Raw genomic sequence first — 22,476 nt, forward strand, 5'->3', positions numbered from 1 at the left:
ATGTCCCTAATTCTCTTGCATGCAGGTGCTGTGGAGCACTGTCACCCCTGGCTTACAGGAAAGCTTGTAAGAACATTGGTGCTGACCTGGCCAGTGACAGTGGGAACCCACAGTACTGCGGCCTCATGAACCTTGAAGTATTTGACTTCGGTGGCTTCTCTCACCTCAGGGTATGTGTGGCCCGGGGAGGACACAAGCTCCTCTCAGAGGTGTCCCAGGTGGTATTCCTCCACACCCTGCCAGGCTGCAGCATCCGGCTACAGGATACAGCTTCCGTGGATGTTGTGGTGGTGCTGGGAGAATTGTGAGCTGAGTTGTCTTAAAAAAATCAACTGGAATTGCTTGCTTTGCACTTTAGGGCTTCTTACTCTTGATGGTGCAGAAGTGATTGTCCCTGTTTTGTTACTTCTTGTGTTTGTTAGAAGTTACCCAAAAAGGTTGGTAAAAGGGTTATTCTCACACTGCTCATAGATGAGGTGTGGCTGAGTCATGGAATCTGGAGCTCTTCTGCTCTGGGTGAAATTCCTGGTAGCTGCTGTCTGCTGTGTCCTGCCAAGGGCATGTCTTGGCAGTAGTATTTCCTGATAAATGGCAGTTGGGAAGTGTCTGAAAAGTGGTGCAGTTGTGTGAGTTGAAACACTGGAATGAAAAACCAGGATCCTATAGAAGCCCCAGATCTGGAGTCACCAAGAAGTCCTCAGAGGAGCAGCCTCGACAGGTACAAGATCTGCTGGCACCAAAGATGCCTGGAGGAGCACAATCCCCTGTGCCACTGCTGGGGGCCTGCAGTGTTCAGGCCTTGGGGTCTTGGCTTGTGAGGTAAATCGTGCAGACTTGTGTTCTCTGGGGCTGAGGGGGAGGGCAGGACATCATGGGATCCGAAACCAAACAGGGTCAGCCAGGGCCTGGTTTTAGTTGTGCCACAAAGTCTTGCATCTTTAAAGTTCTTCAGGAGCACCTTTTATCAGCAGCAGAGTTTATGTTTAGGCCTGCAGTGGCAGGAAAATGTGAGGAAATGCCAGAGCAGCTGAGGGATGTGACAAAGCAGCAACCTGCTCTGTGCTGCTGAGGCCTTGCCTGTTCCCGTGGCAGTGCCCATGCTCAGGCCCGGTTAGAGAGTCCTGTGGTTTCACAAACACCTTTGTGGTGCATTTCATGTGGAGAAATACAGCATGGAAAAGTGATCTATTGGATAGCTGAGCACCAAGGACCAGGGGCTGCCCTGCAGCCCTCACGGCCAGCAAGTCCCAAAGTGTAGCTACACAAATGCTGCTCTTGGCAATGTGTGGTCACCGCATTTGTCCTGACGGACCAAGGACACAAACTTGGAGCTCTCGTGTCACACAAACTTGGAGCTCTCGTGTCACCTCTTGGCCACTGTGACCTGCCAGCATGGAGTGCTCTGCCTGGAGTGCACGTGAGGGAGGTGAGGGGTCTGTTTGGGATACAGGGTGGGTGGTTGTTTCCATGGTCAGGACCAAGTCCACACTCTGGCTCAGAGCCCCTCAGCAAAGAGGAGAAACAAGAGGAGTGTCCCTCGCAGGACATGCAGCGAGAGCTTCCCCGGGCAGGAGGGAGCGCCTGGCCTTTCCCTGGCACATCAGGTTCTGCTGCTCTGCTCCTGCAGGCGGCACGCGGGCAGCGCTGGGCCGGGGTCGGGGACGGATGGGCTGTGCTCAGCAGGCACAGGATCGGATGGAATTCCACAGGGAGCGCCTTCGGGACGCCCCCCGCCCGCAGTACCGGTTGGAACTCGCCAGGCGGCACCGCTCGGAGCCCGCCAGGGGGCGCTGCCGCCCCAGCGCCGCAGATGTTAGCGGTCGGCTGCAGCTCCACCGTGGGCATGCGCAGTACGCGCCCGCGGCTCTTTTTTTTCGAGCGCCGGCGGGGCCGGGCTGGGCGGGCGGGGCGGGGCCGCAGGGCCAGGCGGGCTGGGATTGGGCGGAGGCGCTCGAGTGCTGATTGGGCAGCGCTGCCGGCCCGCGGTATAAAGGGCCGGCGGGGCAGGTGCGGGCGGTTGTGTGTGAGGGCTGAGGGTGCGGCCCCGCTGCTGCCTGAGGGGAGAGCGCCTTGGCCGCGGGGTTTGTGCACCGGGGAGCCGGGGGCGTTTAGGGGCGCCTTGTGCTGGGCGGCGGGGGCCGGGTAAGCCCCTTACCTGCCGGGTGACCCCGGGGGGAGCTGTGGCAGGACTGCGGGGCTGGTGCTCTCTGGGTGTCTCAGGCTTTGCCTCGGAATCCCAAAGGCTTTCCCCGTACAGCGTTACGAGGCGAAGACTGGTCTCAGTTTCTTGGTGCTGCATTAATGCTTTTTGCTCGTTCTGTGTCAGTTTGCAGCCTGGCTCGTGGTTTCCCCTGGTGCTGGGGAGTGGAGGCGAGTTGTGCTTCCTGCTGGGAGAGAGAACGGCTTGGGAAGCTGCTCCATGAGCCACAGCTGTGCCGAGCCCGGCAGTCTGTCCAGGTAAGAGCAGGGCTTCTACTGCCAGTGAGGAGCTGGGTTTGCTGTTGGAAGGTAGAATTTGCCCGTGCCTTTAAATGCAAGGACAGGCAGAAGCTGGGAGGGACCCTGAGCAGGTTTGGTGGCACGACAGCAGTTTGAAAAGACCTTGACTGTGGGAGAAGTGTCCAGGAGAAATGGTTCCTTTTTTGCAGGGAGGCAGTTTGCAAGGACAGGGGGGTTGCTGTGCTCTCTAGCAAAAATACTGCCCTTGGGATGTCCAGGGTGAGGAAATGTTGGCCACGTGTGGGCTGGAGCAAAGGTGTGTGGGTGCCTGTGTGTGACAGCCGTGGGTGTGCAGGAAGGGGGTTCTGGTGCCATTGGAGCTGCCAGGGAGCCAAAAAGGGCACAGTTGTCTGAAAAAGGTGGAAGCTCTGTTGGCCTCTGTTGACACCTGCACCAAAGGAGATGCAAATTTTCCCCTTCTTGGTTGCAGGCTTCACAAAGCTCCCAGGAAAGGAAGTTTATAAGATTTCAACTCACCTTTCTGCTAAAGGTTTCCTTGCTCTCTCAGCAGGATGTCGAGTGCCACCGTGTCCCTGAGGTCACCCTTTCTCCTGTTGGAAGAGCACGAGGTGGATGGAGAGGATCCCCAGGCATCTGCAGGCACAAGGCACTTGTACAACTGCAATTTTCCTACAGCCCTCGTGAGAGGGACTTTGAGGGTACCATGGGTCATGTACCAGCTCTCCTGCTGGAGTGTTTATCTTCTCCTACATTTGAACATAAAGAGTAAAATTAATGTCAGGTTTGTTCTGGAGTGTGTTACACTTGTGCAGAGCTCCTTCCCTTTGTTTATTTTCTGTCGTGGAAAGCACATTCTGGGGTTCCTGGGCACTTCCCATTAAATGATTCCATGAAAATAATTTTATACTGAAAGGGGAAAAGAGCTGTCTGTGGGAGGTCAGATGTCCCTGATAAAAGCTTTATGTGTTTAGCTCAGTAAGCTCTTATAATATGTTAGAGTGTGTAGGAATGCCTGGCTTCTAAAACTCACCAATTTAGTCTTAGAGGTTCCTTTGAAGAGCTGAGTTCAGGCAGCAGAATTGCCCCCCCAGGAGGGACTCTGTGCCTGCTCTCCCGTGGCTCCAAGGGATCTCTGGCCCTTCACGCCGGCACCGAGATTTTCTCGGGAAGGGCCTCAGATCCCCGGACCAGTCTGGGACACAGGCAAGATCCCCCTGCATTTTGGGACCAAATTGGGCCCCCTGGAGGGACAGTGCTGTTGGTGCCCCCCGGGTTGGGGCACCCCGAGGACTCCAGCGCGCACCGAAAGGATTATTCGGGGAGATCCTCGGGGTGCCCGGCCCTGGGGAGCTCAAAGCAAGGTCCCTGCAATGGATTCAGGCATTGCTGACAGTATCCCAGGGGTACCTGTCCCTGCTAGACATGGAGCTCTCTAATGGGCTGTAATTGGGTGATAAAAGTGGTGCTCCAAGTGCCAAAGAAGTGTGGGATTGGGATTAAGAAATGAGCAGTGAGGGTCCAATTGGCTGTTTTCTCTGGAATGTGACTGTGAGAGCTGCAGGAGTGCCAGGTGTGTGTTCCAGTCCCCAGCATTTGGTTTGCACATGTCCTGCTCAGACACAGGTCCAACTTGCTCAGTCCTTAACCCAAGAGAGGGAGAATTAAGGACTGGCACTGTTAAGGTGGTTGGTGTGACAGGGGTTAAAGTGGGAAAACATTGGGGAATTCCTCAGTTGGTCTATTTGCCAAACTCACCCAAACCTGTGCTAGGAAGAGATGGACTGGAGTCTCTGATCCCCTGGGCAGTTGTTCTGCATGACCTGGGAGCCTCTGGGATTAGACTGGCCTGGGCAAACAGGGAGCAGTTTGTCCTGTGGAGCTGGGCTGGGTTTGCTGAGGATGCCTTGGGAGGCAGGGCTGGAGAGGCTCCTCTGTTGGCTGTAGTGATGGAAGGTTGTAGCAGCAGGGCTGGAGCCTTCGCCCTCCTGCTCCCCCCATGTGCCCCTCCAGCCCAGCCCAGCTGCCCACGGGGCACTGCAGCAGCTGAGATGGGAAGCTCAGAGCCTCAGGGAAAAGGGGGCTCTTTTACCTCCATCAGGGATTGTCCCTGTCCCCTGCACGGCTCCGGGAAGGTCCCCAGCACCCGCGGGTCTGACGGGCACAGCCTCCCATCCAGCTCAGCAGGAACAAGCCCAGCGTGGCCTGTGCCGGGGGCTGTGTGCCCCTCCTGAGCCTGGAGAGAATTCAGGAAGAGAAATCAGAGCCAGTCGGTCCTGGAGGGTGCACCTGCTCTCGTTCCAGCTGGGCACACGGGGCTTCCTTCCGCTGTTCCCTGTGGCGAGAGACCTGGATGTTTGTCCCTGGCTCAGCCCTGGAGCCCAACTGGAAGCAGAACCACGTTAGCAGGGACCTGCCCCTTCCCTGCCACGGGCCCAGGGAGGGTCCCGAGGGCTGTGCCAGGCTGACACCGCAGCCTCCTACCCGCTCACCACTGGGCACCTCGAGGCTGAAATCCACCCTCCTGCTGACAGCTGCAGCTGTGCAGCATTTGGGCTGATAGATATGGGCCTTAGGGATATTGGGAACTGGCTGACAAGAACCTGCTGTTGTGTGAGACAACCTGGATATGGAATTGCACACGGTGACCTGAAGCCAGAGTGATTTTCTTGCCTTGCCAAGGCCCTGCGTTGCTCCCAGTCACAGGAAATCTCTGTTTCCCTGCCCATCCCCGGAGACAGGCAGCTTCTAAAATCTCATCCAACACCCCAGCAAAGCCACATCCTCCCATTTCTGTGCTCCTCTGCAGTGTCTGTGGAGGAAGACCCCAACCTAAACTAAACTGTCTCTACCTGTACACAAAGACTCGTTCTCTTCACCAGGACCCCAGCACAGTCAAAGAAGGGGACAGCAGCACTGTTGGCTGCACCTCTTCTTTGACTGAGCAGAGACCAAGAGAGCCAAAGCTGTCAGACAGCAGTGCAAGTCTCACTGCATGTGCTGGAAATCTTTCAATGCTAAATGCATATGAAATCAGCCTCCCTGTCATATTTCTTCTAATGAAGAATTAGCATTAGTGTCAAACCTTGTTAACGTGATATACAAATTATCCTGGCAGTGTCTATGTTACAAGCTCAGTTTGGGTGTGTTGCTATTCTGAAAAATGTGGGAGGAAACAGTGACTGTCAGTTCTTCTTATGCTGCTATTAAACACCATCCCTGCAGTGCCAGGGCTGGCCTACATTCCCAGGAGAACTCTGGAGGGAGAGACAGAACATTTAAAACATGAAACCCTGGCATCACAATTGTTATTTCTAAGTATGTGTTTCTATCTGATACAGTTGTTGGGGTGATTGCTCTGGAGAGTGTTTTGTACCTCAGGCAGTAAGTCTGGTGTATCAGCCTCCTCGTGAGCAGGAACCGGCAGGTTCCCAAACACAGCACGAGACGAGCAGTGGCACTACAGCAGGCTCTGTCTGCCCAGTGCAGCCCCGCAAACTGGCAGCTGTGGCTGTAAAGCACCTTTGGATCTGACTCCAAATCAACACTGTACGCGTACCCAGAAGGACAGACCCCCTCTGTGCACTCCACCAGACCTGTGGCACCAGTGTCCCCACGGCCCTGCCAGGGACCAGGGCACTGTGGGGGGCACTTGCAGCGTGGGCAGGGCACCCAGAGGCACCTTTCTGCTCATACCACCCCACCAGCTTGCTCCAAGCCCCATCCAACCTGACCTTGGACACTTCCAGGGATGGGGCACCCATTTAAACCCTCTAAATTCAATGTCTCCAGCGTCCCTTTCCATGCTCAGCAGGATGGGGAACTGCTTTTCACTTTCCTTGGAAAACCCTTGCCACTCTTGGGATGGCAATCAGGTTGTGTCCAGTGTACACTCATTTGCAGGAGGGACACGTGTGGAGTGCTTAACTGGAAAGGAGTGTGGCCAACACTAGGAATGAGATCCAATGGGGAACTCACTCATCATCAAGAAGTTGCCATTGTCCTTCAAAGTGCAGAAACTGCATGGACAGATTCAGTTTTACTGGATACATGGGATTGACTTTCCACACACTGTGGCAGTTTGGGTCAGATCCAGCCTAATCCACTCCTTTGGCTGCAGTGTTACCACTCGAGGCTTACTGGGGCACAGCAGGGGTTTCTGCTTGGCTTTTAGGGTCTCCTTGGGAGCTTATGGAAGAGAGAGGAAGGTTTTCCCTTCAGATACTTGGGACAGTGTGACAGTGGCTGAATCTGTGCCTCAAAACCTAAGGTGTGGCAGGGATGTTGCTATGCAACCTCATTACCTGTCTCTTCAGGAAACCTTTTCCAGACTGTGTGGCCTGCAGGCAATATAGGATGGAAATCCCAAGTTGTTCACTTCACTGTCGCTAATGATTCTGTGATTACTTGGCTGTGCTGGGGAGTCTGATGGCAAGAATTACTCTTCTCAGCCCCTGTCAATGATTAATTCTACCAGAATCACTTGGAAACTTCTGTTTGTCACAGAGGTGATTTCCTGAGTGAATGTATTTCGTCAAAAGTGCACGTCTCAACCTTGTTTCTGACTTGATGTGTAACCCAGACCTTGTTATTTCTACAAAGCTTTATAAATGTATGGACTCTCAGGACAGAGTATGACTTGTTTCAGGAAAACCAGGCAATTTTTGACATGGTATTAAAGAATTCCCTTGTTCCCCAGCCCTCCTCTGGGCAGATGGATGCTGAAAAGCTGTACGTGGTGTAATCCAAACCATCGTTTGTCTCGCTAAAAGGATCCGGTTCAATTTCTTTTGACTTCGGGGAACAAAAAGACTCATCCATGTGTGTTTTCTCCCTTGTCTTCAGTCACTCTGAGGTGTTTTGTGGGGCCCTTTGGTTTGATGTCAAGTGGCAGAGCGTTCCCCGGGTGTGCGTGAATGTACGGGCACAGGAGACAGGATAACCCCTGGCAGCACCAGAGGGAGCGTGCCCAGGCCACGCACACCCACGTGCTGCTGTAAGCTGGCAGCAAATTCCTCTGTCCTTTGGCTCCTTGGAGTCATTTGGCTGGGAACGAAACAACTTTCCTCGCTGCTTTTCTGGCAGTGCTTCTCTCGATCCCATTTGTTTCTGGCTTGTGAGGACATACTGGGTATGAGGTTTGTGCCAATGGCATGTGGGTGGAAAGTGCACTGGGTGCTTGGCGTGGCCCCGGTGTTAGGAATAAATTGCCAGGTGTTCCAGGAGGACTGTTCTGTGGGATGCCAAGGTTTCATTTAAAGTGCAATTTGGTCAGAGGACAGAATTCTACCCTGTGAGTTTCACTACTCAGATTTCCACCCTGCCCTCCTCCTTCTCTGGAAAGAATCTCTCTGTTAATTCTGTATCTCTCTGGAGCCAGTAAAATGACAGACACATGAATTATAAACACATTTTCAATTACTAAAGCTGGATGGAATCCTTAACCTGCTTTGCATTTGGAATTGATCAGCTGAAAAGCCACACCAGTTGTGACAGGAAAGGAAGGGGCACATGTAGGAATCGTAATGTAGAATGGTGTGAGGAGCAGCTGGAAATCTAATGAGAAACTCAAGGTTTTTGACAGATTTGTGGGGTTGGTGCTGATTTTTGGGCCTCAGAATCTTCCCTGAACCCCTGCCACCAACAGGCTTAACCTGTCCCACTTCACTATAGCCTCACCATCCTAGAGCAGGTTGGTTTTAGCTGCAGGGAATGACTGTCACATTTTTGGATTAATTAGATATGAGAATGGTCTTTATAAGGACCGTTTGTGCTCCTTTAAGCCAAGGGGAAAAGCTGAACTGAAACTGCCAAATGATTCTTCCTCAAATTCACACACAAAAGTTGGAATCTTGATGTTTGTGAATGCCTTGGGGTCACGTCAACTCTCTAAACCAACACGTAACTGACTCAGAGTGATTGAATGTTCAAACCTCTCAACTGTAACAAGATTGGTGAGTCTTTCTGTTCAATTTTCAAGCCAGTGCCTTAAATATTTAACCCTATGGCCTGGAGAGCACTCCCAGTTCAAGAACTCCAGGCACAAAGCATTTCAAGGCCAAGAAACCTGCCCTTGTGAAATGCCTTGTTACACAAAGGGCTCTTTTAGCAGTGCAAGGGTCCCTGTTAAAGTGTTGAAGACTTGGGGGGATTGTGGTCATGGACTGACAAGAAATATGTACTAGAAAATCACACTGCTTTGGTGGCATGGAACCAGGAAATGTCTCCCTTGGGAGCTTCCTGCAATGAAGGACATGATTTAGGTGGTGGGCTTTTCAGGAGAAAATTTTAGAAGTTTTTTTAAAAACAAGTTAAGACATGAAAAGTGTTTAAAAATCAGTGCTGTTTGCAACTCTTTGCAAGTGAAGAGATACTTGATTTGTGGCTGATGTAATAATAATCCTTTTTTTAATAAGAGCTCCTTGCTAATACATTTATTTAGACTAAATAGTACCTTTGAACCTTCCCTTAAGTATGTAATTATAATGGCTGAAGTAAAGCCTAAAATGAATCTGCAGTAGAATCAGAGTATTAAAGTCTGGCTAAATATCTTACCACCTTTCATATTCTTTCTTACAAACTTTCCAAGAGCAATAAAGAAAACAAAAATCTGGAATATGGAATCCCTGCTCATATATTCTACTTAGAGCTACCATTTGGTGTAGGGAGCACTGCAGAGCTTTGCCTTATGGTAGTCACCAACAGACAAGGTCAGATGCAGTTTTATAAAGCTTTTATTTTTTATTTTTTTTTTCAAAGTAAAGGAATTGAAAAGTTTCTGGAAAAGCACATAGTTCGACAAAAACCAGAAGAGTCATGAAATATTCATTCAGTACTGAAGGAAAAAGGGTAAGGGGTGGGAGAAGTTACAAAGAAGGGATTTTTTTTCTTCATATTTTTCCCACTGGCGACCTAGACTGGAGAGACAAAGAGGAGTATTTGGTAAAATGGCAGCATACTGGCAGTACTTCAACTTTTTGTGTCCTGTGCAATGGCAGGTGGTAAAACATCCATTAGAGAAAGCAAAGGCAGTGGTGAAAGGGAAGCTGGGTACTTTTTGGGGACAGAGGAGTTAAGTGGATGGAAGGGTGGGCAGGGAGGGGCAGACAGACAGACAAAGATAACGTGCATTATTGCTGTCGCCTACCTTGGGTTAAGCATCAATTCCTAATGTGGCTCTGCTCTGGACTATTAGGGCTGCACCCTAGAAAAAGGAACACACACAGTGATGAGAGAGAAACCAAGAGCAGGAACTGCTATAAACTTAAACTTGTGCCTGAATTGTGGTTCAAAGGATCATTCTAATGGTACCTCCTGACCCTATAATCTATCTGCTCCTGGATGTTGGGTATCTTTCGTTTTTGCCAAGGTAGAAAAGAAGCTTTTGGAGTGGATTAGAGACAAAATAATTCTTTCCTGAGTCTTCCTAATATGTTTACCTATGCAATACTTTGGATATAAATAAAAGAGGATTCAGTCAATAAGCAGTTTAAGATATTAGTAGTAGAGTTCTATGCCTTCCATGATAATGAGGGTGCTATTGGAAACTGTCATTTATACTTCCTGGGAATGCAATATGGCTCCATATAAAACTTTTCCTGTGGCATAATCAGCTGAACTCCCCCTGCCAATATATCTGTATTTGCTAAGCAGTTCTGATAACTGATCCACATGCAATTTTTACTGGTAATCCCAGAGTTCAGTAAGGATCTGCAGCACAAAAGGAAGTTTATATATGCTAGAGATCTAGTTTAAATTGAATGGATATTTAAATTTAAATGGATACTTTTCAACTGTAGCTTGTAAATACTCAACTCTTCTGACAAGGTCCTGAAGAACTTTATCTAATCCAAGATTTAGATGTGCTTTGGGCAGATGATTGGACTAGATTACCCTTACACAACCTTTCCAATGAAATTCTTCAATGACTACAATCTGCACAGCCAAGGTGTATGTTATGCTCTGCACATGTATTGTAAGGGCACGCAGACAAGTGGCCAGAGCGGTTTGCAGAACCACTTTTCCAGTGCACAGTTTCCAGCTTTCCATATGTGTTTTTGGATTGGGGTTTTTCTGTGGTTAGGTTTGGGCTTTTTTTAAAAAAAGAAGATAGGAATTACCTCTTCCCCGAGGCACGTGTCAACGTCTGCTGCCTTGCAGCACTTTTCCACCATGGCAGTGAAACCCCCAGCAATTGCCTTTATTTGATCTTCTGTCATCTGGGGCTTGCGCTTGATGAGGTTGATGAGCAATCTGGAAGCAAAGCCACAGGACACAGTTAATGCTGCCTGTTGTAGTTGGGTGCCCCCTTTCAAAAGACCCCATTCTAACCAGGTACAGCTCACTTATGGGGTTTTTTTGGTCATGCCTAGAGGAGCCTGTGCCTGTTGGTGACTCCAAACTCCCAGTCTTACACAACCATCTCTTTGTTTTGTGTTAACCCACCTACAGGGGCAGAAAAACTTAAGGAAATGATCTGTATATTGTCTTATCTAAGTACATCTTAAGACTTGCACTGGCAGTGGACCTACCTAAAACTTGTCAGTTAAGAGAGTGATTTTATTTGAAAAAAAAACCCTATTTTGCCTCTTCCAAACTGCATGATGTTACACACTGACCAGGTCAGTGCAGACACGGAGTTCCATCTGCTTTTCTCTGTCACTAGTGGAGCTTCCTTCTGCACCCCCTCAAAGTGCTACGCTTTCCAGGTTTTCCCACAAAGTGTTTCTTGGAGCTTACTTCAGCTGGCCTTCTTCCCGCTCGGCAGGAGGAGCGCTGCACAGCTTGTCATCAAAATTGAACATCGTCGGGTCAAATGGGGGAGGCACATATTTGGTATCCACGCCCATGGCAGTGAAACATGGTCTCTTGTAAGAGTAGAACTCGTTGCAGCACTGTGTGACCTGGTCATTGATGGGTGTGCTCTCCTGTTTCTTGCACATTTTTTCAATCACAATGCTCAGCTGAAAAGAAAAGGACAAAGGTGAGTTACACTTTCCCCAGAAACAGAACAACTCGGTGATGTTTGTGTCACAGTAGCATCACTGGAAGTGGAAGCCGTCGGATCTAACACCTGCTGGGAAATGGCATTGGTTTCAAATTTAAAATAAATAGATATTCCTGGAGTTGGGCATTTCCTATCTGCTAACAGTCTGGGTGTTGGGCTACAACCAGTAAGTCTGGGGTTTTTAAGAAACTGTTTTGCTTTTCCAAATGCAACCTGCCCCAGACTCAATCATGGAGCTCTGAGCAACCTGGTCTAGTGGAAGATGTCCCTGACCATGGCAGGGGGTTAGAACTCAATGATCTTTAAGGTTCCTTCCAACCCAGGCCATTCGATGGGTTCATGTTCTGTGACTCATGATTCTATGATTTTATGAACTTACTTTTGCGTTCTGAGGGAGAGAAAAGTTTAAGTAAAATTTTCCCAAGCTACCTTCAAACATCTATTGAGGCTCTCTCATCCATTAGAAATGAACAGACCTGGAATTCCGCTAGGTAGATGCTTAGCACGGTGATGATGAAAAATCACTGTGAGTTTGCTCGCTCACCAGAACTCAGTACTTTTGAGAACTGAAATCTCCAAGAGGAGAAGGGAGAAGAATAAATGCATGGACTCACGTAGCGCTCCGAACAAGCCAAGCGCTTCTCCTCGGGAAGGCTGCAGCACTTGGCACCCACAGCTGTCATTTTCTTCCCAATTTCAAGCAAGGTGTCAGTTGATACCTGGGGCATTTTCTTAGTGTAGCGGACCAGAATTCTGACAAAATCAAATCAAAATGACTGTTAGTAGAGCATTCTTCAAATGTGAGCAGAGCTAACCTCTGAAGACAAATCAATTTGCCCAAAGCTGCCAGCATAGCTGATTACACTCCAGAATATTTATCAGGAAATGCTCACCCTTTAAGGAAGTCTCCCTCGCCATGGGTATTGAAAAGGTCACAGTTTGTCTTCACAAGCTCCTGAGTTTCCTTGATGTGCTTGTTCAGTTCCTCTTCCTGCAAACAAGCACAAGTTTATCAGTAACACTGGAGCAGGACTTGTTGGTAAAAGTCATACAAATACCTCCTCTAAGCCTTATTAACTACAAAATACTCATTTTGCAAGGTTGATCACTTCTGTACAGCCAGGATGGCATAGGCAGGACTTGATTCCCTGTTCTAACAGAAATTCCCTTCAAGAAAGCAGACACATTTTTGAAATTTAATTTATATTAATTATCTGTTGGACTTACTTTCTAAGCAGTGGGGTTTTATGTTTGTTTAAATCAAGTTAATATTTTTCAAGTATAGGATTATCAGCCATGAAGGGAACTCTTTCTATCTCTTAGCCAAAGTTGTCAGGGGCTCAACTTGTGTCGTGTCTTGTGTGTGATTGAGTTGAAGATTAAGAGACCTAAGTTTAGGTGTCTCTATGTGAGCTGGTCCTGCACATTCCCATCACAATCCATGAGCAGCCACAATCCATAAGCAGTGCAGGCCATGGAGCCCATAGAATAATTCAGCTATCAATTGTTGTCTTCAAGACAAGTAGAATCACTTTAGAGAGACAGAGGCATCAGGCACTTGAATCACACTAGTCTGAAATGTTACTCTGTGATTTGAGAAAAACCCTGTATTCTTGCCATTGGCCCTGGTCTGCTTCATGTCCTATCAGAGTGCCTAATTTCCCCTGGGACTGGACTCTCCAAAGCTTTCTGTCTGCTCTTCCATAGGAGCTTCTCAACCCCAGTTGAGTACTTTCACGGCAAGTACCAACCAAGCATTCCAGTAATCTGCAAGCAAAGCTTTACACTTACAGCGTGTCCGTAGCACTCAGCAGGGTTGTCTGTCTTGCAGCACTTATCCAGGAGTGTTTCATATCCCTTAGCAACCCTCAGAATCACTGTTGTGGCGAGCTCGGGGTGTCTCCGTGAATATTCATAGACAAACCTGCAAGGCACAGGAGCAGCCAGAATTAGAGCTCCTGAATAACTGGCTGCTTGCATCAAGCACAACACAGTAACAAGGACAGCTCTGCAGGTGGGATCCAGTCAGGCAATGAGCTTGGAATGCTTTTGGCACTACTTACTCTGACAGGAATGCATCATGGCCTGCCTCATAGCTTTTACACACTTCCTTATCTTGAATGTATTTTTCAACCAGTGAAGGAAGATTGTCAGGCTTTTCATCAAAATCTGCTTCCACGATGCAACTGGTCCGTTCCACAGCTGGCTTCTCGCAGCAGGGTTTGATTTTACTTGAGAAAACATCTTGTTTAGAGCACAAACTGTTCATGAGCTCTGACTGTAAAATTAAAAGATAGTATCAGACAAGCTATAAAATAATAATTTAAAGACATTAATTAATCACTCTCCTCTCTCTGTTCTGGACTCTCCCATTTTCATTCAGGTCACCTATGTACTTAGCACTTTCCTAAAGAAATGCTGTCTCCATACAAGAGGGAGGAGCACGTCCTGTGTGTGCTAAACACAATGTTCACAGACTCTGGAAAACCAAGGCAAGTCACTGAGTGCTCTGTCACAAGGACATCTGATGGATCTTGTCAGTCTTGACAGATGCCCAGCTCTGGCAGAGGACAAAACATGATAAAATCCCAGAGCACTGGACACCAGCTGGTTCAACAAGTGTGCCCAAGTTTCAGTCAGCCAGGATATATTGAAATCATGTCACTATTGCACAGATTTGTTAATCTGTTCTCCAGCATTCATTGGCACTACGGGAAAGCTGGATTAATGGCAGTGCACCTGACAGGACAGGAAAAAAAATTGTGGCCCTTTTGCCTCTGCTGCCTTTTCCTTTGTTTATGATTGATTTAAAGGGAGTAAATACCATCAAACAACTTCCCTGATAAATGTTTTGATTTCAGCCAAACACACTTGCTGCAAGCAACAGCTCCTTGCCCTCATGATCCTTAAGGGCTAGATCCAGAACTGGGCCAAAACCTACTTCCAGGAACAGCTGAGCTGACCCTGAGTTTTTCAGTGCCTGAGGAACCTCCCAGCAGTGTTGAGCACAAGTGTGAGTTCCCTGCACTGTGAATGCCTGCACAAATTGTTATCTTTCTGAACATTTTTCAAGTATGTAAGCATTTGTTTGAACTAGTGAGCTTACCCAGTCATCCACGCACTCGACCATGTCCCCTTCGCAGCACTCTCTGTAGACATTCTTCGCCTCCTGGACCATCTTGATGAGTTCTGCAAACGAAGCCTTGGGGTATTTCTGGCTCATGTGAGCAAGTTTGCTGGGGAGAAAAGGAGAGAAATACCCTTGTTTTAAAGCAGCGTGGGGAACAGAAACCTTGCAAGTCACTAACACATGATATGGTAGGTCAGGATTCTTCCAATGAAATATTCATTCTTCTTATCTAATTTCTGGTGGTTAAAAAAAAGGGCACCGACAGCTGCTAGAGTAAACCAGAACTCCTTAAATATAGCCAGAAAGAAACAGGTTTCTGGTGGTTCTTGTCTGTGTAAGAATTCCCCATTGCTCTTGAGTGATTGGAAAGCACTCCAGATTCTTGGCACAGACGGATATAGTCCTGATTAAACCTTTAAATCAAAGCTGACCATATCTATAAGGTAATCCTAGTCAGTGTTAGTGTATCAGGCTGGTCACAGAAGCAGTTCTCTCTGCTCAGGCAGGGGATCCACTTCTTAATTGTAAAAGTTTTTCTCAATCTTTTAACAACTGTGATTCTGCCAAATTTGACTTTCTCATTGCTTTAAGGTTCAAACCAGCAACCTACTTTGCTGAACAGTGATGTACCCATCACTAAAAGCTGTGGGCATTGGAATGGGGCACAGCTTTGGAACAAATATGGATCAAACACACCGGAATCTCTGGTTCTGAGCGACATTCCGTCATTTAACTCTGCATCTCCTGGATTTGTTCCAGAGACAATTTCATTGCTCTGCAACTCCCGCAGCTGAGCTTTTTCCTAGTCCTCACTCTCAGGCTGACAAGCCCACTCTTTATAAAGAGGTGAAAAGCAACTGGAACTTACTCCGCCTGGAAGGTTCTCTCGCCGTACTTCTCGAGCACTCGGCACCCGTGCTGCTGCTGCACCCCGATTATCTTGGCTCTGTCCTTGATGGCAGATGCCTGTGGGGACAGGGGGCACATTGTCACATTCAACGGATCGCATCCAACACGTGGGATCACTCCTGACCTGTCTCTGCGAGTTCTTCATGCCAAGACTTGCATGAACAGCAAAATCCTGCCTGTCTCTCACTCAGTTGCTTAGTGTCCATCCACAGAGACAAATCTGCCGTACCTTTTCATCCAAGCAAGCACCAATATCGCTCTCTGAGCAGCAGGTTTTAAGGGCATTTTCATACTCAGCAGCCAGAGCCAGGATTGCTGGGGCGTGCAGGAAGGGGTTTCTCCTTGCAACAGTGTAGACGAAACTAGAAGGAAGAGGAAAACCTAAGTTCCATGTGCCAACAACAACAGCAAATAGCCTTAAATCTCTTGCAGCTTCTCTAACTTTTTTTCCCAGTTTGGATATGCAATCTACTTTCCTGACATAAAGCCTGAAATGCTCTGCTAAACCCCATAGGACTCAGTAAAGTGAGGGAAGAGTGAACTCCTGATGTTGTCTGCCACCTGGTTTCATGTATGTCTGCTTTTTAAAAAATGCATTGTCAAATATTTTAAAATTCTGATTTTCAGTGTGAAAAATTCATCTGTGGCCCTTTCACTAAGATTTTACTGCCAATTTTTATTCTTTGTACTGTTATCTTTCTTCATTCTTGCCGATTACAAGGGGGGTAGTGGGAAGCTGGAGTAACTAAGTTATTAAATAAATGTTGAAAGGCCGTGGGCTTTCAGGGGTTTTGGAGAAGAAAAGTCACCCAAGATGTATAAAATGTGATCCCTTAACCCCCATTCTGAATGGAAAAGCCTGTATGCAATGAGAGAATGTGATAAGTGTAAGGAAGCAGAAGCATCCATTTTCCTTACTTTCCCAGGAGTGCCACCCGGTTGTCCTGGTACTGGGTGCAAATCACATCGGCAGCAGGTCTCTGGTATGGAGGAATGAAGTCTGGGTGGTGAACTCTGAAGGACAGGAAGCACTGGTTTCTCTCGGGATCAGCTTTCCCACAGCAGTCAGCCATGTCACCGTAGGAGTCGCGGAGCTGGTCGACTTGGCAGATTCTGTCCAGGAAAATGGTGGGCTGCAAGGGAGATGCCAAGGGTCAGAATTAGTGTTTACAGACAGGGGGATGTATGTTCTGTTTATCTGCAAAAGAAAGGCCAGGCTGAACAGCAAATATGTTTGTACTGTTTAAGATTTAGACCATAAATCAAAATAATCAATTTTCACACAATCTTATGAAGTTTTATGTGATCTGATATCCAAACTGTTCCAATGCTTTTTTGAAAAAATGTTAATTATAATCTAAAATACTCTGTGCAAGACAATGATCTCTTTTACTTATAATCCAACTAAAAGGAATTTTCAGAATTATCAAGGAAAGTATTTGATATTCTGTGTAATGAGCAGCTTGGGAAGCCTTTAGGGAGAACCAATATCTAGGTGACCCATGCAGTTGGGTCACTTTAATACCTAGAATTAGGCCTGTACTTTACGGTCAGGATTTTGTACTAAATGCCAACATTTCTTTCCAGGCAATGCTAAAGTTAATGTGCCAAACTGTGGTGTTTGGTCTCCAATATAAGGTGCCACAGATCATTTGGGCACTTCTGAAAGGCAGAGTTTTAGAACCCGACAAAACCAAGTTCTTTATTTGAGCACTGAAAGCTGAGCATTGGCTGATGCCAGCAGCCACACCTGAGAGGTTCAGGTATAAACCCTCAGCAAGGGTGATCCTGGCAGCTGCACAGAGCGAGGAGGAACACAACATGGAAGGATTCACTGCCTACCAGCGGCTTTGTGCACTCGGGAGCATCCTCGTTGGCCACACACTTGTGTGCCAAATCAACAATATCCTTCACCAGCTTAGACAGTCCATCGTAGGAACATTTCTGGAGGTACTGGGCAAATGTGATCATGGCACTGAAACACAAAACACAGGTGCGAATATGAAGCTGAGAAACATCTCAGTCAGGATTTTCAAAGGTGCTTCTGAATTAAAATTGTTTGGTCAAATGACATGCACAAAGGTTAACCAGGGTACCAGGAAGAGCATCCTGCCAGATCCCACATCCATTCTCTTCTCACCTCCCTTCTGAACATGTTTTTAACCTTACATCCCAAAACCAGAATCCTGAATAATAGATTAGGAATAAACCAGAAAAGACTGTTGATTGGAGTTTTCTGCCACTTTTACCAGCATATTCATAAATGCCATAACCTAAACTGGATTTGGCCACTGTTACAAATTATGATCTTCAGGCTGTCTTCTCTCACTACTTATGTTCCTGGCAGAGCCCTCTGCCTTTCCCAAATCCAGTTTGAAACAGAAATCACTGAACTGTCTCAGAAAACCCATTGCAGGTTCGGTTTTTGAGATTGGTGGTTTGTTTGTGATATTTCTGGCAGCATCTCAATCCAGCATAATTTCTCTTCATTCTAAGGATATCAACCTATATTCCTCATGTCTATTTTATTTTCACATAAGGAACAGAGGTTTTTCCTAAGGTTTGCAGGGAGTTCTTTTCCCAGAGAGCAAGAAAGTCATCATGACTTTTGCAGGTCTTAGAATATTCATAGGCTTTGCATAGTAACAGTAAGAGGCTAACTCAGTGTTTCAGTGAGACATCCACACTCCTCACGAGCTCATACTGTGTGTCTTAGTTTCCCTTTTTGGGACAATATCAACAGAGACAAAAAAACAAGCAGAAAATGGAAGCTGAACGCTCACTTACACTCCCTTAAATGTCTCTTCCTTCAGGTCATTGTAGCGATGGGCAATCTGACTCTTGTGGTCTAGGAAGGAAAGCAAAGAGAACAGTGATGCTCTGCCACTCTGGCTGTGCTGCACACTCTGGGCACCACGGGCCACACTGTCACAAGAGTTCAGCATTCACCCAGCTTTTACACTTAAGAGCATAAGAACTTCAGCTCATACTTGGCCGAGGCAACCTTTCTTGTCCATTTGTCTGCAGATACCCAACTCTTACTTGTTTGCCAAACTGCATTAAAGGCATTAAATTGGTAGAACGAAGACTCCCGAGACAACTAATTAGTCCTTTCTTACCTGCATCTCGTGCAGCTCTGTGCAGATTCCTGGATCTGGCCGAACTTAGGAGGAAAATAAATGAAATTAATGTTAACCACTTCATGGTTTCAGATTATGATGTGAGCAAAATTGCTCAGAACTGCTAGGAAGAGCAAAGGGAGAGCATGTGCTTATATACCCTTTACTAGCTGTGCCTGTAAAACATTAACCCTTGAGCTGGCATTTGTACATTTCCATCTGGCCCAAAGAAGATTACAAAACCTGGGCTGCCCTTGCCAAAAATGATTTTGATATTAGTTATTTATTAGGTGTTGTTACTCTGGGCCTTTTTGTCCCAAAGAGGTCGAACCTTCCAGCACCCAAAAAGATAAAGTTTTGCGTAAATTTCCTTATCAAATGACAAACAAGGAGTTCAAGGCATCAGACGAAAAAGTCATCAGGGCTAATCCTATAGCCTTTTTTTTTGCTGGTATTTGTTCAGAAGCAAAGCAGGTTGGTATTGTGCAGTAACAACTCACCCAGACAGGACTTTGTCCACTTGAAACTAGAGAATTTTAATTTTAAATCACTTTAAGAAGATGAGATGGCTCATCTAGACATCTAGGGCTGATCTGAGCATTTGATTTGTTAGGTCATGTTCTGGTTTTCTGTGGGTGCTGCTGCTCACCAGGGTCCATAAAAACAGCCAAACACATGGGTAGATGTGCAAGGGCTGTCATTTCAGAATTTTTGCAATTCCTCATTTGTACTGACATCCTCCCAAGAGTAATCTCTTAATTAAGCCCCACTTTCCTCTCTGAAAATGTCCTATTCATTAGTCAGTAGCTTAGGAGATCAGACACAGGAAGAATTGTGCAGTTTGCACAGAGCTCCAGGACATGGAATAAAATTGAAATGATTTTTCTAGAACACTCAGTGAGAGGCTTCAAAAAAACCCCAACAGGTATAAGGTTGGATCCTTACTGATCCAAAGTGATGTAGTTCCACAGTGGGGAATACTAGGATTTATTTAATGAATTTAGCTCCCCAGTGTCTGGATGTCAACCCACACAACTGGAGGTTGTGTTCTGTCTTGCAGCTTCTTGCTTTGTCCTTAAGGTTCCCTTTTCTACTCTGTTTCTCTCCTCAGCTGGGCATTTTTGCTGTAACCCTGTTTTATTCCTAATGGAAGTAGCAAGAACAGATCAATTTTCAGTTTTCTGGAAATCTGAAAAAATAAATTAAAAAAATACTTCCCTTTGCTCCTGAGAGCAAACTTTTAAACGTGCCCGAAATACATCAAATGACATGTCTGAGCATAAAATACCTGAAGGCAACCTCCACTGAGGAAAATACCAGGGCAATGCATCTTGTGTTTCGGAAAGGCCGTTCTGTTCTCCAGGAATAACCACACGAACCTTAAATGAGTTCACAGAACAGTTTGATACAATGAAATTTCTACTGGCTGCTGCTGTTTCAAAAGAGATTTGTATTTTGCCAAGTCTGCTCCTGAGATTTTTGTAGGTGAAGAACAGCATTCCTGCTAGTGGTTTAAAGGAACAAGGCTCTGTTTTGGGAATTAAAGGTTATGTGGATACCTCTTACATGAAGGATGGTGGAGGGAAAGCCAGGTTGGCAGAAAAGCAATGTTAGAAATGTCATAATATTAGACATTAGGATTACTTTCAGGTAATTGTAGCAAAATCCCACCTTCCTGCAGAATGATGGGAATTACGATGAACAATTTGGACTTTTCAGGCCTGTGCTGCTTTAACCTAACAAAATCCCAGGAAAGAGCTGGTTAAATGATTCAGTCTGTAATTATTTTATTGTCCGTATATCAAAGAACCATCTCCTTTCATATCTTAACAGAGCATTCAGTGAGACAGAAACAGACGTTTAGAAGTCTTGTGGACAACCATGAAGTGGCAAAAAACTGTGGCAGTGGCAAGTGATTACTTAGAACAGCTCTTGAGATGCTCTCAAGCTGCACCAAAGCACTCCCCAGAAAACTACAGTCAAAGGTTGGAGGGGAAGGCTGAAATTTGGGCCAAGAAAAAGCCTCAATGAAATGTTGCATCTTGAAAGCTCTCTGGAATTTTCCCCTGCAGCATTATGCAGTGTTAGCAAGAACACTCCTGTTCCCCTAGAGTTAATATGTAAGTTTGGAATACAGGGTCCATGTTTATTTCTAGATATCTTCTGTTGTCTGTCCTGTACTTCATGCCAATGGTTCATATACCTGCAGAGAGGGAGCTGAACTCCAGTGCTCATGTTTGTTTAACAATATTAAATATTCTACTGAGCTTCCTGTTACACAATTCTGTGTGGTGTACACTCCATCAAAGCTGTCCTGTTAGTAGAGAAAGGAATACATCAATGGCATTTTAAGATGAATCCATTTTCACACACATTACAGGTGGTAACTAGTGTTATTCCAGGTGTGGGGGATCAAAGAACAGGAATTCCAAGAGTAAGTGACCTGAGACAAAAAGGATGCACAATTTTTAAATATTCCATCATACCAGCCTGTGCTAAGTGAAAGAGTAGATAAGAAGTGGACCAAAATGTACTATAATGGCTCGAGTTAACAAATGTGATATATCATCATAAGAACAACTGCCAGAGCCCTTTTGGAAAGTAAGTCCTTTCCAAAGTGATGTCTCAAAACCAAAAGAACGTCAAGTAACCCCCTCAATTTTATTTACTGCTGTTTCTTCTTTGTTTTCAAGACACAAAGTTTTTTTTGTGTGAGTGGACCACAAGACACACACCAAACCCAGAGACACTTTAGGACATACTGTGCCAGTAACCACAGCTCTGTTTTGGAGGGGGTTTTGTTCCTGGCTTTGCTTTGGCTTTTTACATATCTCATGCTAACAGGAAGGAGGGCAGCCAGCCAGTGATCTTTTTTCTTCCTCAAAGTGTAAAACTTTCTTCTGCCAAAGCAGAGGGAACCAGCAAAAAGAATGTTCCTTTTCACCTGTCTGCAGGTGGAGGTGAAGAAATGCTGGAAATGGTGTTGCCAGCTCACATTTCCAGCCCCGTGCCTACAGACATGAGCCTTGCTTGTTTTCTTTTTTCCATTGGACAGTAGCTCATTTTTTAATAACTGTAACGATCAGCATTTTCTAAATAAATGTCTGTAGCTCTGGACACACGGACAGGTATCAGGTATCATGTTTTTTCCCTGCTCTGGTGCATGATGTTTGCTGTTCTTATCACCGATGTTTAGCTCCCACGCAGAATGAGCCAAAGATCTCAGATATATGGCTTTTATTTGAACAGAGATGGACTCATCAATGTAAAACAAGCAACCATGAAGATGGAAAGGGTTTGATCACTGTGGCAGAACAGGCAGAGCCCTGCTCAGGTGTAGCTAACAGCACTCCAGGAGATACACGTGTATCTCCTGGGCACATCCTCAGTTCTGAGGCTAAACTGTTCATCTTGGGGCATCAGCCGCTCATCTGATGTTTTACAGAGTTCTTGGTCATTAAAATAAGGGTTTTTGAATCAACCAGAATGACTGTTCTTGCTAACTCTATACATTTGATCCCTAGGGAATTCTACCATCCCTACCCATTTGTCTCAAAAGTCCATAGTGTGGTGATGGTGGCTATTTTCCTTATCAAGTGCCATTTGCCAACATGATCCTTTGGCAGCAGGTACAAGTACAGCTTTGCTTTGCCTATTAAACAGCCAGTTGCTTGAATGTACCCAAATTTAGAGCCTTCGGTGCTTTGGGAGGGTGTCAGCTGGCATATTCTGGGACTTGTCAGAATATCTCTCTTCTCTCCACACCCCCATGACTCTTTTTGCTGTCAGCATAAGTAGGTAATCCGCAAACTAGGGGAGTAGTGGCTTGATCTTTTTATCCATCTGTAGTTACA

The 22,476-nt window shown here is 46.4% G+C and overlaps 1 protein-coding gene and 1 long non-coding RNA gene across 4 annotated transcripts; one reads left to right on the forward strand and one right to left on the reverse strand.

Moving 5' to 3' along the window:
- The first annotated feature begins 1,904 nt into the window (after positions 1-1,904).
- On the forward strand, positions 1,905-3,240 carry LOC127474097 (uncharacterized). 3 transcript variants are annotated; one of them, XR_007905737.1, is made up of 3 exons: positions 1,905-1,985; positions 2,334-2,457; positions 3,008-3,240. It is a non-coding gene; the product is annotated as an uncharacterized LOC127474097 (long non-coding RNA). The 3 variants fall into 3 exon arrangements; XR_007905736.1 differs by lacking the exon at positions 1,905-1,985 and adding an exon at positions 2,043-2,081 and having other exon boundaries at positions 2,327-2,457; XR_007905735.1 differs by lacking the exon at positions 1,905-1,985 and having other exon boundaries at positions 2,155-2,457.
- Positions 3,241-9,173: 5,933 nt separating this feature from the next.
- ALB (albumin) lies at positions 9,174-18,787 on the reverse strand. Its single transcript, XM_051794517.1, has 15 exons — positions 18,623-18,787; positions 18,291-18,351; positions 17,346-17,478; positions 16,422-16,636; positions 15,733-15,865; positions 15,463-15,560; positions 14,571-14,700; positions 13,528-13,742; positions 13,256-13,388; positions 12,358-12,455; positions 12,079-12,217; positions 11,197-11,420; positions 10,578-10,710; positions 9,605-9,661; positions 9,174-9,374 (listed from the first exon to the last, which is right to left on the reverse strand). Exons 1-14 carry the CDS (start codon positions 18,705-18,707, stop codon positions 9,611-9,613), a joined length of 1,848 nt encoding a protein of 615 aa, XP_051650477.1. The 5' UTR covers positions 18,708-18,787; the 3' UTR covers positions 9,174-9,374; positions 9,605-9,610.
- Positions 18,788-22,476: the final 3,689 nt, after the last annotated feature.

This window comes from Manacus candei, unplaced genomic scaffold (assembly GCF_025592945.1).
Source record: "Manacus candei isolate 608988 ecotype Guabito, Panama unplaced genomic scaffold, ASM2559294v1 h1tg000039l, whole genome shotgun sequence".
Lineage (NCBI taxonomy): Eukaryota > Metazoa > Chordata > Aves > Passeriformes > Pipridae > Manacus > Manacus candei.